The sequence below is a fragment of the Necator americanus genome, chromosome V, assembly GCF_031761385.1.
Source record: "Necator americanus strain Aroian chromosome V, whole genome shotgun sequence".
In the NCBI taxonomy this organism is placed as follows: domain Eukaryota; kingdom Metazoa; phylum Nematoda; class Chromadorea; order Rhabditida; family Ancylostomatidae; genus Necator; species Necator americanus.
The window spans coordinates 14,065,591-14,083,960 of NC_087375.1; the positions used below are offsets into that span (position 1 = coordinate 14,065,591).

At 43.3% G+C, this 18,370-nt stretch overlaps 4 protein-coding genes across 6 annotated transcripts; 2 read left to right on the forward strand and 2 right to left on the reverse strand.

The window, feature by feature from the left end:
• Positions 1 to 550: 550 nt before the first annotated feature.
• RB195_013838 (uncharacterized protein) lies at positions 551 to 18,064 on the reverse strand (the record flags this gene model as incomplete). 3 transcript variants are annotated; one of them, XM_064203832.1, is made up of 22 exons in its annotated part: positions 551 to 585; positions 696 to 821; positions 1,285 to 1,435; positions 1,691 to 1,816; positions 1,866 to 1,998; positions 2,053 to 2,144; positions 2,202 to 2,306; positions 2,366 to 2,515; positions 2,693 to 2,799; positions 2,850 to 2,928; positions 2,983 to 3,069; positions 4,023 to 4,075; positions 4,130 to 4,280; positions 4,411 to 4,518; positions 5,392 to 5,529; positions 7,598 to 7,727; positions 8,970 to 9,030; positions 9,293 to 9,419; positions 17,352 to 17,476; positions 17,718 to 17,801; positions 17,858 to 17,914; positions 17,965 to 18,064. In XM_064203832.1, 22 exons carry the CDS (start codon positions 18,062 to 18,064, stop codon positions 551 to 553), a joined length of 2,325 nt encoding a protein of 774 aa, XP_064059711.1. The 3 variants fall into 3 exon arrangements, with proteins under 3 accessions (XP_064059711.1, XP_064059712.1, XP_064059716.1); XM_064203830.1 differs by lacking the exons at positions 17,352 to 17,476; positions 17,718 to 17,801; positions 17,858 to 17,914; positions 17,965 to 18,064 and adding exons at positions 11,183 to 11,321; positions 11,401 to 11,417; XM_064203831.1 differs by lacking the exons at positions 551 to 585; positions 696 to 821; positions 1,285 to 1,435; ... (13 more) ...; positions 8,970 to 9,030; positions 9,293 to 9,419 and adding an exon at positions 17,194 to 17,274 and having other exon boundaries at positions 17,858 to 17,900; positions 17,965 to 17,973.
• RB195_013839 (uncharacterized protein) lies at positions 6,555 to 7,142 on the reverse strand (the record flags this gene model as incomplete). Its single annotated transcript, XM_064203833.1, has 1 exon — positions 6,555 to 7,142. The coding sequence occupies one exon, from the start codon at positions 7,140 to 7,142 to the stop codon at positions 6,555 to 6,557; it is 588 nt and encodes a 195-aa protein (XP_064059713.1).
• On the forward strand, positions 15,848 to 16,300 carry RB195_013840 (uncharacterized protein; the record flags this gene model as incomplete). Its single annotated transcript, XM_064203834.1, has 1 exon — positions 15,848 to 16,300. The coding sequence occupies one exon, from the start codon at positions 15,848 to 15,850 to the stop codon at positions 16,298 to 16,300; it is 453 nt and encodes a 150-aa protein (XP_064059714.1).
• Positions 16,412 to 16,741, forward strand: RB195_013841 (uncharacterized protein; the record flags this gene model as incomplete). Its single annotated transcript, XM_064203835.1, has 1 exon — positions 16,412 to 16,741. One exon carries the CDS (start codon positions 16,412 to 16,414, stop codon positions 16,739 to 16,741), a length of 330 nt encoding a protein of 109 aa, XP_064059715.1.
• Positions 18,065 to 18,370: the final 306 nt, after the last annotated feature.

Here is an 18,370-nt window from a genome sequence, read left to right on the forward strand (position 1 = left end):
AGGTTCTTCTCCGTCTCCACGAAGCACACGTTTGGGACTATTGCTCACTGGACTTGAATCTGAGCTGAAGTTACGTTGAAACCTGCCAGACTTTAATGTCAAAATTAGGCACGTAGAACATTCCTAACCGGTGTATTGTTGTATCACCACAACATCATGACCTTCTTAGGTGAATATAACAGTATTTAAGAGTAAAGTTTAAAAAAAAAACTACTACACTAATATGGTGGTATGTCGTGCACATTAATTTTCAAAGCTAGACTTCTTTTGAAGTAGTCTAGAAGACATTAGAGCAGGCTACAAGACCATTCTGTTATGCGCTTCTCGTCCAACTTTGTTTCTGAACATTGGTTCCAGATTACAAGATTACAAAATAAAGCTGCAGGTGTTGATTGAGTTGAATTTTCGCGAAAAAACTGAATTATTTTCAAAGCACGACGCGTGAAAACCACACTTTGTTCTCAGAATATCTATAAGATTTATAAATGTTTGAAGAAAAGACAGACGAAATGTCAATGGTTTTTGTGAGTCTTCATTTATGGAAAAATTCTCAAGCGTTTGACATATTAGTGGAATAGCTGAAGTCTGAAAAAGAACAAAACAAGGACCTCAGTCAACAATCGAACTGGCAAACAACTTAAATTAGATATTAAACGAATATTAATAACTTGTAACTGAAAGAAAAAAAATCATACCTGAAAGTTCACCAATGAGTTTGACTAATGGTATCCACCATTGTTTCAACGGTACACGATGATAGAAACAGGCTTCCTTTACAAGTTCTGTTACCGAGGTAAATTTCAGAGTTCGTCCAACGAGTCCTAAAGTTGTCGAGAATAGGCTCGCTCTCATCAAAACCCGTCAACTACTGTGGCAATTGAAGAATCACGACAGAAAAAGGACGAAAGAAAGTAGCAACTATACAAAATCCGTCTTGATTCTCAGCACTTTCACTTAGAAAAAACCGAACAGTTTCCGCTGAATGGGCCTCGCATTTGTGGCCAAGAGTGAAAGGTAGATCCAGAACGATTTTCATCGCCACGATTTCTGTTTCCTACGGTACTGAATCCACATATGATATTGGATTGACCACAGAAAAAACAGTTAAAGAGAGACGAATGTTGTCGCTATTGAAGAGAAAACGTTTCATGAGATTAGGGCTTCCTCTTTCTCGAAGTAGCTGTGGAAACAAACAAATACAAAAATCCCAGTTTTAGAAAGTTTTCTCTTGACTACTCTTGCGCTTTCAACAACAATAAAATCTTGATCGCAAAAATATCGTACCTAGCACACAGCAATCGCTGTCTCCCATCTTTTTGGGGTCCATGAATCCTTGGAACGCATAAATTGCTTTTCGAAGGCCCATCTGACGATCGAACGCAGAAGGCGACCCGCCCCATTGTGCATGGCACAAAATATCCACCCTAGTTTTAAGCTGAAAGACATCAGCTCACCTTCATTACTCGATATTATGAAACTCGCTAGGTATACGAAAATACTACTTTTCTGTTAGTACTATTTTTCTACAGTCGACCCGGAATGCCCTCAATTAGGTGGTGCGATGGGCCTAATTGAGGACATTCCGGGTTCCACAACGCATCCTCCTTCCCCATTTGAAAGTCACTCCAAACCCAAAGCGTTTGAACAGATTCAGCGATGAGTGTACAATAAATCAGTCTACGACTATCACCTTCTTTTCGGAACTGAAATTTTCGAAATTTCTCCTAATCTCTTCGCAAGTCGTACTGTCATTTGCTCCTTCACTTCTTATTATAGTATAGTGGCCAAGTTCTCGTTCATTTTTGAACCAAGCATCCTAAATCTTCAGATATTCAAAAAATTATGAGGAACCCGCAGCAACGCACCTCAAAGATCTTCCTAATTTCTTTTTCCGTGAAATCCTCTTGGAAAACTAACGCTTTATCAGCACCTGTAGCAAGGGCTGTCATTATCGCCAGAAAGCCACACCTTCCTCCCATCGTTTCAATAATCTGCACACTAAAAACCATCGCTTTTTCTATTTGTCGACTTTTTGGCTAGTTCAAGAATAACCCCTTTCTGCTTCCTCTTGCTCCTTGCTGTATGATGTCTACTTGCCGACAAATCTCATTCAGAGCGGTATCAGCGCCTAGCGAAAGGCAAGCCTGTGGATGAAGAAGTCATTGACAGCACTGAGAACGTCCTACGGTATTGATACGCACCCCAGGAACATTATTTGAAATAGAGCAAGGTATTACAATTATTGGGATGTTCAATGCCGCGTAGTTATTTCGACCTTCTTGAAGTATCTTCGCTGAGTGAAATGCCTAAATTATCAGCAAGTGGTCCTCTTAACAAGCAGTCATTCACTGAACCATCGAATAACCTCAAACCCGCCAACAATGAGCAATCCCTCTATGTTCTGATCATTCAGCGCTTCAGCGATCTTCTCTACGTCAGTGGGTAGTTGCCTTTTCGTCCCCAACTCTGACCCACCTCGTGACATCCATCCGGCTACGTTTCCCCAATTTAGTTCCTAAGATAAAATGTGGATAGGTACTGTTGTAACGTATAACTGCACGACACCGTAACACGTTAAGAGGACTTTAGACAGTCTACTGCAGTACTGCGGACTTCCTTGCGTTTCGGCACACGCATCGCAGTCGCCGCGCAAAGCCTACTATCCACATCGATGGCAATATTAACGACTTACTCTAAACTTCCCTTCCATTAAACCTTCCCAACATCCTTCAATACCATAAACATTGTATTTTGAATGATTAGCTATGCGTACGAAAGCATGTGTAACTCCATTCATGCCTTTGAAGAACTGTTTAAGTCATAATTATTACTAAGTAAATTGTAATTACCAGCAGCTGGTGATCCACAGTGGATAACGCCAAAATTTTTCGATACACCGAAGAAGAAATTAGGAGGCTCCGCAATAAGCTGAAGTAGAATCCGACTCAGCGTGATGTCTCATCTAACCTGCTCATAACTTACCTGAACAAAGTCCGTTTTCTGTCTAAAGTTCCCGCCACGAATATCGACAGCCTCACCGTAAGAGCCTTTACGCCTCTCCTCGCGAACCTACAAAACCGTAAACAACGCATGACAACTCCACAATGCCACATTCTTCTTGCCTCGTCAGGCCACCCAGAGTAATTATAAAGGATAAAGGATAAAGTGCACGGCGTTGATCAACCCCTATGGGGATGGGCCTACGTGTTCAACACATACTTCGTTTGAGGTTTATGAACGCGCGTGCAGCCTTACAATGACTTGCCGGGGTTAGCCGATGTGTCAAGTCAATGTTTTTATCCTCCCAGACAAGTCTGGTGCCAATTCATCGACCCTGGAGGGATGCAAGGCTTGGTTTGCACTAAGGCAGTGTCGAACCTCCAATCGATCGTGAGGAAGCGGGACCTCTAACCGCTACACTACACCCGCCCACTGCCGACCTATAGTAGCATCAAAACGTCATGAAGCATGGTGCAGTTGCGTGAGCGGGTAGCGGAACCTCTTTCAGACTGTGCTACAACGCCTTAGGGTGGTTATGGAAAAGAGTAATTATGTTTGCATTTAATGCTTATTGTTAAACCATCAGTTTAGGATTGTTCTAAGAAAGAAACATTTGTGTTTTCAAATGGGTTTTGTGGAATAAAAAATACCAAGAAATAGCGAAAAAAATCGGAGATGTATTCTTCTGCCACTGCCCAAAATGAAAAGAAGGAGACATTTTAATGCGTTTGCCACCGCAGAAAAGTCACAGGAGGCAAAAGAGATCATAGTCGTTGGTGACGGTGCAATAAGAGACAGTACATATTACACTATCACGAACCACTGGTACCAACGAGATTTCCCTAGAGATATTATATTATTAGTACCGAAATGGTCGCCACCTGCGGAATATATGTAAACATAGCCATAGAAAGTCCCACCGGTATGCTTTAACCACATATGTCATACCAAAGTCTTGTTTTTTGGATCAAAACAGGTCTTTGATGGAGTTTTTCGAAAATAAAGAATAGTCATCAACTTACACGTCGCGTATAGCTAATCACTTTTGATAATGGAACTTTTGCAATCACATGACCTAAGTGTTAAAATTAAAAAGAACAGAGAATCCATGAATACTTCAATAGAACACCTTTAAGACATAGAACTTTCGGTGAAGCCGGTTCACTTCTGAGCAAGGCATTTATGGCCTCAAAACCCATTCGGCATCCGAGATATCTGTCTAGAAAACTTGGTCGACCACCTCTCTGAATGTGGCCGAGGCGGGCAACGCGGACGTCGTACTGAAAAGCACGAAAAATTAAGGGATAATTGAATATCTCATGCTCCTGCGAACCAACCTGACTTAAGTCTTTTCAGACTTGACAATTTTCGCTGCGCGCGGTATTACATGCGACAAACCAAAGATCATACCTTTAGTCTATCCTCTATAATCTTTTTGATATCATCAACTTTTATTGGTTTCTTGTTGGTATCAGCCGCACCCTCCGATACGATGATAATATGAAGCCGACTGCCGACCTATAGAAGATAAAGGATAAAGTTCCTGGCGTTAATCAATCCGCTTGGGATACGCCCCACGTTCACTTCAGTTCAGAATTGTTTGAGGTTCACGAACGTGTAACTGGCCTATACAATAACTTGCGGCGGTTAGCCGATGTCTCAAGTCAGTGTGTTTATTCTCCCAGACAAGTCTGGTACCAACTTATCGACCCCGAAGGGATGAAAGGCTTGGTGAGCACTAGGACGAAACCTCCGATCGATCGTGCAGTAAGCGGGACCTCTAACCGCTATACTACAACCGCCCACTGCCGACCTATAAAAGTAAAAGTCACTGGCGTATCAATCCAGTCGGGTTGCGCCAACGCGTTTTACTGGAATTCGTAATCGATGAGGTTTTGGAACGCGTGTTGGCCTATACAATGACTTGCGGGGGCCAGCCGATGATCAAGTCAGTGTTTTTATCCTCTCAGACAAGTCTGGTACCAATTTATCGACTCCGGAGGGATGAAAGACTTGGTTTGCACTAAGGCGGTTTCGAACCCTCGACCGTGTGGCTACAACGGACCTCTAACCGACTGTGCCACACCCACCTCAACCTGCCGACCTATAGTAGTATCAAAACGTCATGAAGCATGGTGCAGTTGTGTGCGCGGGTGCGTGGGAAGCGGCGCAGTAGAGGAAGGGGTTGGAATCGAAGTGGATCATCGCCAACTGCAGCGAAAGATGATGCTAGCAAGGGTTCTTCCTCGATCCTAATTGCTACGCTCAACCGCACCGCTTCGGGCACAGCCGCTTACGCAGCTGCACCGTCAGGTGGTTTGACCCTACTAGCTATTCATAAAACATAAAACATAGAATATTCGCAAAAGGGATAACAGTTCCCGAACTTACTTTCCGCTTCCTTTGAAGATGACTGCACAACACGTCAGGCCAGTCGCTTGCTGGTGGCACTTCGGGAATGAAAACAAAATCTGCTTCTAAGGCTATTGCAGCTGTCAGCGCTAAGCTACCACAATCTTTACTCATTACCTGCAACATACTGAGTTGTCGGATGCAACGGTTTGGGACTGGTAAAGCTCAAATCTGTTATCGTATTAATGAAGTTAGGGTGAGTGTTACAAAACAGGCCCTGATATAATACCATTTAACTGTATACATGTTGAATCATATTAGATTGAGCAACGCAACGCATTTGCATGATGTGTTCTTTTTTGTTTTTCTTCTCTTCACTTCTATGTATATCTCGTATATGCCATGCGAATAGTGTTCAACGAATCCTAATCGGGTCTATATATATATATATATATATATATATATATATATATATATATATATATATATAAAGTTCGGTGCGGTCGCGTAGGCGTCTGCGCTCGAAGTGACGCGGTAAAGGTAATCATTGGGGTCGGGGTGGGACCATCGCGAACTGCACCGATGAGTGGTGCTGGCAAAGGTTCCTCATCGATCTTGACCACGTCCTTTTGACCCGACTATATAATGGGGCTTTTCCGCAGAAAACTACGCGATTTTCGATGGGATAGTATTAAGTTGAGTCGAAAGTTCTCGGACAAATTGACAATATTTTTATTTATTTTGCAATTTTCAAACGATAACTGCAAATCAATTGAAGTATGCCCCATTGGCATCGATGATCTTCTGTCAACGTTTAGGCAGATCGTAGACGCCTTTGCTTCAGAACGCTGGGGACTGTTCCTTGAAGAACTGCTCGAGTGCCTTTTTGATGTCGTCGCGGGTTTGGAAGTCTTGACCATCCAGATGACGTTGAAGATAGGAAAAAAGGTGGTAATCCGAGGGAGCCAGGTCTGCAGAATACGGCGGGTGTGGTAAAATGGTCCAACCGAATTTTATCAGTTTGGCTTTGGTGTCGTTCTTGCAATGCTCGACCAAGCGTTGTCGTGCTGGAAGTAGACTTCGTGCTGCTGCGGGTGTGCATTTTCGAGATTTCTCTTCAAATTCTTCAGTTGCTAGACGTCTGCGGTCACTGTATATCCCTGATCGAGCTGCTCCCTGTATTCGACGCCGTGTACGCTCCACTAGATGCAAAGCATAACCTTTTTGGCGTGTACGTTGGGTTTAGGGACGTCTTCTGCATCCGTACCTTTGTCAACCCATTGGACACGAAGGTAAATGTTAGAATAGAAAATCCACTTCTCATCCCCGGTGGCTATGTGCTCAAGCCAAGTGTGGGTGCGCTTGAGCGTGAGAAGAGAAAGCGCCGTATCAGCGCGGCTGTCCATGTTATACTGCGTAAGAACATGTGGTACCCATCGACCTAGTTTTCGCACCTTGCCGATTGACTTCAATCCGCGAACAACTGTGGTTTGACTCACCCCAAGAGCGACTGTCAGTTCGCGAGTGGTTTGATACGGATCGGCTTCCACTTGTCTCCGCAGCAAGTCCAAACCCAACTCCATCGGGCGTCCCGAAAGGTCTTCATCGATGAAATAGTCGCCCGATGCGAACCTCGAGCGCCACTTGTAGACTGTACTTCTGGCGGGGGCGTGCTCTTTGTAAACTTCCTTCAGACGTCTATCGATATCCGCGGGTTCTTGGCCAGATAGATGGAGAAAGAGTATTACGTTGCGGAGATGGAGTGACAACGGCTTGAAATTGCGCGGCATGGTGGCAGGAAAGGAACTAGCTCAATGTAGTTGTTAACCTACATTTTGAAGAGCCTTTTATACTCTATCAAACGGTAGCTAACACGTTCATTTTTGTCAGCTCTTTGCTGAGTGGTGATCTCTAGAAGTCATCACTACCACATTGTCCGAGAACTTTCGACTCAACCTAATATTTAACCCTTACAGCAACCAGGGGAAAAATTTAGTGGGGGGAAGAAACCAGTCAGTTGCGATCTTATTTCTCGACGCTGTAACTTACTTTTTTCTCCTAGTAACTTTAGCTTGCATGTCATAGATCCTCTGAGACTTGGGCCTTACGGCCCCGATTGATATAATTATTTACTTGGAGAAATAAGAGCGCCACTGAATCCACCCTCCCAACTAAATTTTACCTCAACCAGGTTTAACCGACGTTACATTACTATAGATTCAGTGAATTCAAAGAGATTATTTACTTCCACCACGAAGGTGCGTTGATGACTGTCTGCTGTTGCTGCTAGGACGTCAACACATTCAATCACACGTGCCATCGCAGAATCAAAGCCGATGGTACGATCAGTTCCGATGAAATCGTTGTCAATCGTTCTGAATATAAAGCGCTGTTACGTTGTCCTTTCATATTCTAATATAAGTTTGAATAAGTACTGAATCTTTTTACAGGTAAAATTTTTTCCTTCAGTTCACTTACTTAGTGTGACGTGTGATAAATTAGAGGAAGCGCTCTTGCTCCTCCATATGCTTCTGTATACCTACACACTTGAACTTGACACTACTTGAATGAATTATAACTGCATTCAGGTCTTACAATGAAATAAGGAAAGACAAAATTGACAGGAATGAACATTTGTGAAATCTTCCCTTTTCGTTCTAGATGTAAGGGCTGCCGAAACAGTTCAAGGTATTTGTTGCACATATAAGATGTAAGAAATGAGAAACAATAAGAAGATGACAGTTCCTTCGAATTCAATCAAGCCCATTTCTACCGAAAGAGCATTACTAAAAGGGACGAAACGTGAAAGACGCTTGTAAGAAGCATTATTGCTTTCTTCAAAATGTTCATGCCCTAAATAAGCTAGAAAATGAAATTATTCCCTATTCTAACATTACCGCTCAAAATAACCAGTTTTCCATTGGACTATATTTAGGATGTAGGATTGCTCAAGCAAACGTGGGTAAAGTGCTAAAATGCACCGACTACAACGGGGGGAGGAGGGGGGGGCTGCTCTAATTGAACTGATCTCAAAACTTTCACAGCACAAAAACCGTTCTTGAGTAATAAGTAGTTTTTCCATTTCATTTTAGAAGGTGAAAGTTAATCAATTGACAGATTAACGCTGAAAGTGAAAGGCAAAGTCAGTACTAGTCCTAAAACCAAGGCGTTAGTTTTAAAGGATCTATGACATGTAGGCTAAAGCTACAAAGGAAAAAAAGGATGATGGACCTGCAACTATTGATGCTTTGACTTCACCCTTCACAAAATTCTACAAACAGGCTTACTCGAAGAGAATAACTACGTCAAATCACGTAGCACTTTCAACGAAACCGAAAATGGCCTAGCTTGAGCTCTTCCGCAAACCGCATTCGAGAGTCATGAACATTCTTCGTGCTTTAGGGACGTTTTCTTGCGCCCCAAAGAACAGTTCGATTGGAGAAGCGTTGAGTGTTCCCCACCTCCCCCAATACATTTCTCCCGCAACCGTTTACATCGATTCTGCCAGCTCTGAGGCTCTGACGAGAGTGAACTCATCAAAAGAAGGAATAGTGTTAGTGTTAGGTTATGCAGACTCTATAAAACTCGGAACGTAAAAAAGTAAAGGCACAACTAACCCGGCAATTCCGACAACATACAAGTGCTTTCCATGCTCTGCTTGCTCACGACTTATTTTACCTGCAAAACCTCTGCATTATCGGCTTGAAATTTTACTCTCTTATTTTTAAGAATAGAAGTATATGTTTTCAATCCTACGCCTTGTTACAGTTTCTCTAGGATAAATACAAGCTACAGGATAAATACAAGCTGTTAAGGCATACAGTCACTACTGCTATAACTTCTGCTAAATGTTATAGTAAAACAAAACGGCCAGCTGGAGTTCAGAAATTATGCAAAGTAAACACAAACTAGGAGAACAAAAAGTTCTTAATCACGGAACCTTCCTTTAGCAGTTCAGCGGTTATTCCCTCCCATTCGTCTCTGAAGATGCTTATACCTGTTAGAGCACCATCACCACCTATACAAACGAGGTAGTATATCTTGTGTGTATGAAGAGTAATAGCAGCCTGAAAAGGACCACTTTTCATGTCAGATCTAGCGTTTTCGCTTTTGAGAGTACAAGACGTGCGTCGATGCTTGGGCCTCTCAAATACTCGTCACCGTCGGATAGCAGATAGGAATAGAACGCGTTGAAAACGGACGGATTCTCGATAGGATGTACAATTTCTAGGAAGGAAGTACATCCAAATTCTTCAGATATAGTCGGGGCTGAAATTTCTTACTCGGTCGACTGGCAACACGCCTCCTTTAAAGACATCACCCCAAGAATCTGGGGTGGTGCGGGTTTCAATTGGGTTAAGCCTAAACGGGGTCGTAGATTATGGGGAGGAAGGTAATTCCGTCCATTTATTCTTAATTGCCGTAAAAAATGGCCCGGAAAATGCGACTTCGAGGACTCCGGGGCGCTACTTTCCACAACGAGTTCGATTGGAGCGCGCCAGCGGTGTGCACCGGCATAGCTCACCTGAAACCCGCACCACTCCAGATTCGTGGGGTGATGCCTTTAACAATTCCTCCTGTAGACCGTGCCAGACCGTTACCGTAGACCGGATCTTACCTTCGAATTTCTCTAACCGAACGTAAATCGCTGCTGTCCGAGCAAAGAATTCCGTCAGGTATGTACAAGATCCGAGAACCACCTGGCTTCAGAGATGCGCGAGTGAAACGCACTGCTTGGAAATAAAACACCGTAAAGTTTTCTATCGAGATCAAAACATCGAATTCTATCCCATTCCTTAAGACTATCATTCTTTCTATTTTCTCTTAGAAACAAAATATGGGGCACCAATCCTTCGAACAAAAGAAAAACAGGGGAAAGAAAATGCAGCCCAGTTCTGATGATCTGTCAAAAAGGTGGAACTAAGATTATGTGCAGTTCCTTGTGCAGATGGTGGTTCAGCGGAGTACTCTATCAAGCTTTGGTTCATGCCTTTGGTTAGGACCGTTGGTCTCAATAACAATGGAGTAGCGGCAAACACTAGCACCGATAGCACACCGAACTGGCATGCTCCCTCTTATATAATGTGCCACCAACGTCAAAAAGAATACACTAAGACCAGCTGATGTGCTTCCTCTTTACTACAGTAGTATTACTATGTTACAACTATATGTTGACATACGACAATATTGTTTGATGTGATGGAATTTGGAGGATAACGAAGTAAGGTAGTAGGTTCCGCGGCTATTGCCGAACGCCGAACCGAAAACAACAACAATGAACCACAAAAAGGAAACAACGATATATGTGATGTGTTACTAATTTCTCACGGCAGTGGTGTTGCATAGTTTCGTAAATGATTGATCCTTGCGTTTATCATACAAGACGATGATTTGTTGCTTGTTGTGGTGGCGGGAAGGCGAAATGAGAGAACGGTAATAGAAGAATAGTTGAATAATAGTTGAAGTCGCTCATCCGAGTAGAAATGATGACTCTAGTGCGGTCAACCTCAGGTTTTATGTGTGGCTTTAGCTCCAACTCCCCGCCGCAACTGTTAAGTATGCTCAGAGACCGGTTCGAAATGAGGAATGAATATTATGGCTTTTTATGTACAGCATGTACATAAAAAGCTAGCATATAAGGGAGGAGTCAATAGGAAAAGGGCTGATATTATTTGTCAAACTGTTCAACAGTATTGATAGCATTAAGAATGTAGACGAACAAAGCAACGAGTTTGTTCTTTGATGCTCGATTTGGTTGTTTTCGTGACCTATGTGATGAGCATTCTCTTGTGTTGCCGTTTAGAGGAGTGAGGGAGTCTCTCGTGCCTACGTATGAGTATGGCAGAGTTCGCGTCTCGTTAAGTGATGCCGGTACAGCTCGCGCCTCTGATCGAGACAATGGTGAATGGTTCAACTCTTCGAGAGAGGTCTCCGAATCTCGCACCTTGCTAAGAGATGGCTGTGCTTTGCTGTATCCGTACTAATCCCTAATCCATTAAGTTCGAACATTTTTGTAGATCTTCTGTTACTCATCGTTCGTAGACTAACGTTAGACTGTATGTCATACTTGTGTGCTCAACCACAAATTGTAGATCACTCCCGCGTCCGCGTATTTCGGGGTCAAAAATGGTTTTTGAAGTGTACAATCCCGACGGTAATTGTACAGCGTGGCAGCTATTTAGTAGAAAATTGTAGTAATGATCTTCCCCCGCAGCGCAAAATTCGGTGCACATGCCAGAGATAGCTGTTTGTTACCATTTCTTCTGTTCTGAGCGTTCTTTGCGCTCCAGTATCAGAGAAGAATATTTTTCTTTTACTTTTTCGAATTGTTTTGTTTTATTACTCCTAACGTTATCAACCTTTTGCTATCATTAGCATGATTTGTTCTTTGCAACGATGATTTTGCTCACTTTCTTCCGCTGCTGGAGTTGTACTTGCGTGGACGTTCGCTTCATTTGCTGTTCGTCGAATACCATTTGCTCTACTGCGCCACGCCCCTGTGGTAGGTAGGTTATCCGTCTCGGTTTGTCGCGTATTGCCATGACTGTTTTTAGATCAACTATGGTGTCCAGAACTCTTATCTGCTATATTTGGACCGCTTGACGGACACAAATTGTTGTGAGCTCTGTCACATGTGGGGCAATCTGACCACGAACAATCAAAACTGTCGTGATTATTCGAAAAACATTTCCAACAGAGTTTATTTTCTCTGACAATATTTCGTTTAATTTGTATTCCTGTGACGGTTCTGCAGCAAGCAGGGACGTGATTCTGATTTCCACAAAACACGCACGTTTTAAATTTCTCCTTACATTCATTGTTGATGTGTTGCTCAGATTTTTTTTTGTCCTTCACCCTAGAATCTACCTTTAATCGCGATTCTATTATTTTCTGCACTAATCTTCCTCTCAATTTCCTTCAAAACATCATTTATTTTCACCTCTTCCTTCTCTTCTCTTCTTCTTCCTCTTTTATATAGTTCTCAATACGTTTTTGACAATGTTGTAGAGGAAAAAGGACAAAGAGAAAGGAATCTCTAGAATTTTTTTGGGTCCATATAGCGTCTTGCACTGCTGATACCATTTGATTACAAAGCATTCGAATTTTTTTCGTATGCTGCGATACCACTTGTTGGGTGCATGTCGAGTCTGTAAACAATTTTAGCTCGACTCATTGGGTTATTGCCAAATTTTTTCTTAAGTTCCTCATCCTTTGTTCCTTATCTTTTGTAGTTTTGTCGAACGAGTTGTATGCTTTTATTATCCATCTCTGCTCTTTCTCTGAAGCGGTCCTCAAATAGGAGCATCTTTTCAACTGTGTTTACTACTTTGCTCTCATGTGCGAGAGTTTCAAATACTACCCGAAAGTCTGGGGATTTTTCCTCTTCTCATTAAAAAGGGAGTAACTCGAGTTGCTTTGGTCCCAAAGTTTGACAAATAGACCCTTTTTATCGCCTGAATTTTCTGATACGTCTTTTAATAACAATAGTGCATCTTCTGCCTTAATTTCATCGTCATCTATATATTTTAGTTGTTTGTGTTCACCTTAACTGGAGCAACTCCGAGTGTTGTAGTGATTTTCCGCTTTTGATCTCGGTATTCGCTAGTGCTTGCTTCCAAAATGTAAAGCGTGTCGTTTGCTTGTGCTATTTTTTCTCTACTGAATACACTTTTCTTGTCAATTTCTTTTAACACCTTTTCGAAATCTTTTTTGTTTGCCTCAACTTCTTTGGCTTCTTTGCACCCTTTTTTGAATTTTTGAATTTAATTCTGCAAGTGGTCTCGGCTTGAACCAATTATTCTTATTCTTCCGTGAGGTTTACTGCACTTGTAATATCTTCTTACTGTTTGTTTTTGTCCCCGGCCAGGTTTAATTTTTCGGAGTAAGAGTGATATTTCGTCAGCAGTGTTTGTAACTATTGAGCGCTAAATTTGATTGGTTTCCTGTGTTCTTATCTCTGTAGAAATGAGCTTTTGTGCGATTGTTCTTTTATCGCACAGTGATTTATTATTTTTTGCCTTGTTCTGATCTCTCGAGAGAGATGGAACGGTATATGAGTGGTTTTCTGAGTTACCTGAAGTCTTTTCTGGCTCCTGGTTTGCCCTGGACCCTCTGATCCAGCGGAGTTTCTGGAGTACTTCAGTTCTTTGAGTTTGCTACTTTTAAGCTCTGAATTGTTCTGGCCTCTATAAAGACGGGCCAATTAGTTTGATCGATGCACCAAAAGGATGTGTTTTGTGTAGATGGTGGTTCAGTGGAATTCTTTATCAGTGATAAGACCTTTGGTCTAATTAATAAAGAAGTGGCAGACACAATCACCAATACGCAGGTTAATTGAGCGGGCATGCTGCATCTGATTTATTGCGCCAGTAATAACAACAAGAACACACAAAGGTCAGCTCGGCGCTGCCTCTTTACTACAGTAGTAGTACGATGTTACGACAATATGTTGACATATAGTAGGATCAAAACGACATGAAGCACGGTGCAGTTGCGTAAGCGGATACGCTACGGTGGTGCACAGCGGTTACGATCCAGTGAGGACCCTTACTAGCACCATCCACCGCTGCAGCTCGCGATGCTCCCACCTCGATTCCAACCACCACCTCCACGGCGCCGCTGACGCAACTGCACTGTGTTTCATGCCGTTTTGACTCGACCAAACGACAGTATTGTTTGTTTGAGGATTATGGGGATAACAAAGTACGGTAGTAGGTTCCGCGGGTATTGCCCAACACTTTTCATTCAAGTACAGTAGAGAAGGATATCTATTAGAATGTGTATAGTCAGACTTGCACGGTTGTGTATGGATGCCATGATATGGGTTGACATGACCGCAGCACATAGGTCACGCAATCAATGTTCTCCTCATCAGGCCAGCTGCAATTTGTCGGCACATAGTTATTCAAACTTACTGCACACCGTTACTTCCAAAGAACTTGATGATTCCACAGCATTGTCGTGGCAATTTCCTCCTTCAGGAAATTGAATCCATGACTTGCAAAAGTAGGTGTCGGTTTGTTCTGACTTAACCAAATGCGGAAAGAAAGCGAATATATAAGAAAATCGCGTATACGAGTCTGACTGCTAATTGCACGTGGTGGCCCTGCTTTAACTAAACGCAATCAGGCGTTCGAGTGTACGCATTGGAAACCTACGAGCTATATAACCCGCACTGTTATATGGCGAAAGATTCCCATACATTGCGAAAAGGTGCTGTCGTCCAGCACATCGCCAAAGCACATAACCTGAAAGGTCAACTGCCTGAAGAGAACATGGAATCTTTGGCAACAACCATTCGCTTTGTCACGCTGAACTGCCGAGCACTATCGAGTGAACTCCAACAAGCCGCACTGTCTAGGCTTCTGCGATCTCTGTGTGCCTTTTCCTGCAATGTAGGAAAGACGCATGAGAGATCGGTCCGTCATCAGCATCGAAAGTTACACCATATAAGCCTAATGTCTACACCTGCCTGAAGAGCAGCGCAAACGGAAGATGAGGACTCTTAAGCTTCGCCTCGACTACGTTGTGGCGAAGAACATTCCTCAGTCAGATATCCGAAAATCTAGAGCTGTTTGGGAAGTCGCGTTCGACTCTGACTACTATCCAGTTCTTCTCAGCTCCAAGATACGGTTCCACAAGAGAAATTGAGGGGTTTCTCTTCAACCAAAAATCGACATGGCAGGTCTGAAAGACAATGAATGCAGAACAAAATTCCGCCAACGTGTGTCTATTCATGTTGGAGTACGGACCAGGAAGAAGCTTAGCGATTCCATCCAGGACGCTGCAAGGGAAAAAAAGATGGAGTTTGAGAAGGCGTAGGAGGACAAGAACACGCTGAAAGCCTATGCTTTATTAAAGAAGTATAGCGGCAATATGAAACGATGTTCCCCAGTTCTCAACACTGCCAGTGGAAAAGCTGTCAGTGAAGCAACCCTTCCAATTTGGAGGGATCACTTCAACGAGGAGGCACCGACCGAGTCGGAGGTCCTGGTCTGTATTCAAAAAATGAAGAATGGAAAATCTGGTGGAGACGACGGGATTGGCGCAGAAATGCCAAAATATCTTCCTCCGTCTGGGATTCGTGAGATGACAAGGATCATCCGTTCAATATGGATAGAGGAAAGGATACCTGATTCGTGGAGACATGCTATCATAATTCCCCTCCACAAGAAGTTATCCGTCACCGCAGGAGTTATCGAGGAATCTCTTTGCTGCATGTTATGTACAAGGTATTGGAGCGCATTATCCTGGACCGACTCATTAAACATCGCGAAGAAACAACGCGCGAAAAGCAAGCTGGCTTTCGTCCTGGCTACGATTGACCAGGCGTTCATCGTCAGGAGAGTGATCGAAATCTGGCAGCAGTATTCGAAGCCAATGCAACTAGCGTTTCTGGACTTTGAAGCCGCGTTCGACTCCTCACCGAGGCCGTCTTCTCAACGCGCTCCGCGCCGATGGAGTACCAGGAAAGTTCGTTCGCTCGCTTGATGACATGAATCAACGAACAACTGCTGCAGTTCGAACACCAGCCGGATGTACAACACCGTTTGAAGTGGTAACTGGAGTAAGACAAGGGGCAGTGGCAGGACCTTTCCTATTCAATTTCGCAATCGACGATATTTTGCGAAGAACAGTCGACCAGTGTCCTGCCGATATTGTCTTAGCACCATCAGGATACCCCTTGACTGACCTCGAGTACGCCGATGATGTTGTTATATTCGCGGAAAGCAGTACAAAACTTCAGCATGTTGTCAAACTTGTATCGAAGCTGGCTGCAGCCTATGGACTACGCCTACGCCCTGATAAATGCAAGCAGATGTGGATCTCTTCGAGACCTCGAACGGGAATCAGGGTGGACGGACGACCGATAGAACTCGTCGATGATTTCTGTTACCTAGGCTGTACGCTGAAGAACTGCGGCAGCTATGAGAGAAATGTTCAGTAAAGATGCGCTAAAGCCACTTCTGCATTTAACTCCTTAACGAAATGCCTGTGGTCGACCCACATCATCAACGAAGTCAAGCTGCGAGTCTACCTATCAGCAATTCGCCCCATCATGATGTACGGATCGGAGACTTGGACAGCACCATCAGCGGTTATGGAGAGGCTTGACTGCACGGAACGAAAGCTGCTTAGACGGCTACTTGGCTACTTTTGGCCTAGGGTATGTCGCAATGAAGATCTTTACGCAGAAATTGATGTGGCATACCGGCGGATGACACGTGGAAGACATCAACATCTTGCACCGCCATCGAAAGTAGCTAAAGTAAATCGTCTTCGCTTCTTTGGTCATATATTAAGGAGACCGGCAGATCGCCTTGTTCAACGAGTTCTGAGGAGTTCGTCGGGTTCGAGCTGGAAGAAGCCACCTAGCCGAAAACGATAGCTCTGGACTGAAGTGGTGAAAAAGGACCTGAGGACACTCAGCGTGGATAGGCAGTTCAGGCGAGATGTAAGTTTCGCAGAATATCGAATAGCGATGAATGGATTGATTCTGTGCAAGCTCTCGCAGAAGATCGAGAAGGTAGGGCAGAGCTATGTTCAAGAACGGCTCACCTCGGCGAAGATGCGGGTCAGGCGATGACACCAGCCCGCCGATTAAGTCAAGTAAGTCATAAGAAAATCGAACGTTACGAAAAGGATGATCTACGCATTTCCTATCAAGACCGTTCGAAACGGAAAGAAGGAAAGAATAAAGGAGCTTTAGAGAAGAGGACTGATCTCTTCAATGACTTTTTTCTCGACAGCCCTCTACCAAATCGCTGCCACCTCCCAGAGACGAGACCTTTCTTTTTTAATTTCCTCCTATTTCTCCTTCAAGTGATTCTTCACTTCCTTTTACAAGAGCTTCTCAAACACCCCAGGTTCAAATGAGGCGTCTATCTGATACAGCTTAGCGTAATGCAATGTAATGTAGTGCTTAAGATGACTGCAGCTGCGAATGAAAGAACAAAGGTTTGCTTACGCGATAAAATCTTCGTCAACCAGGCACTTACTTGCTTACGCTCTTCTCTTTTGCGAAATCCTTCACTACGTGACGCTCCAATCATTGTGCCACCTTTATGGATGATGTTCGACACAGATTCCCACTTCGCCTCTTCCACTTTGTTTGTGATCAACCCTCAAAGACCATAGTGCTATAAGGCTTGGACTTTTCCGCACGTAAAGAAAACTATTGAAAATTGATGCACAAGCGACGTAAAACGTCATCAAGTGACCGCAGGCATCTATACCCACGCATACTGTTCTCCGCTTGACACATGCCCTCTCTTCTCTCTACTTTGCCCCAATCGAAAGCGCAGCGGTCAGCTTGTTGGACAATTTTAACGCCGACTACATTTTTTTCACTAAGCTGAAATCACCTTCGTATCCTTCGTAAACAAAAAAGATTCTGCATTTCATTCGGAGTCCATATCGAACAATAGAGCGAATGGCGCTGTTCATGCCTAAGCGCAGACAACGTAAAGAGAAAGTATATTTGGAGTAGAACTTATGTAGATACCTTGAGAGTCTCCTCCACTTGTGATGACTGCGATTGATTTGGACTGCATCATTGGTTCTGTATACACTTCCGTTAGCAATGAAAACGCCAGAAAGAATAATCATCACCTCCACCATCCACTGTAAGTAACCATACAAAATGAATACAAAACGAGGGAATGAATGCACCTAACTCGGGTCGAGTGTATGTGATACTTATCTTCACCATCTAAACAAACCACATTTTAAACACTTCTCACATCTAACATTAGTGTCAACGCATTATCCACGACCACTTTGTTTCCTACTGTTATTTTGTTATTCTTTTTGAATGAATCCGGAGAAATTCTCCGAAAAACTTCTCAAAATTGGACGTCGAACGAAACGATAATCGATTCTGTTGTACGAATCTAGTGTAGTGTAGGTTATCAAAGTTAGGTGTCCAGTAATACATAAGATTTCCAAACTCTAAATTGTATTTCTATGAAGATCCCGGCTTTTCGGATCCACTTTTTGTCCACATCTGCTTGCAATT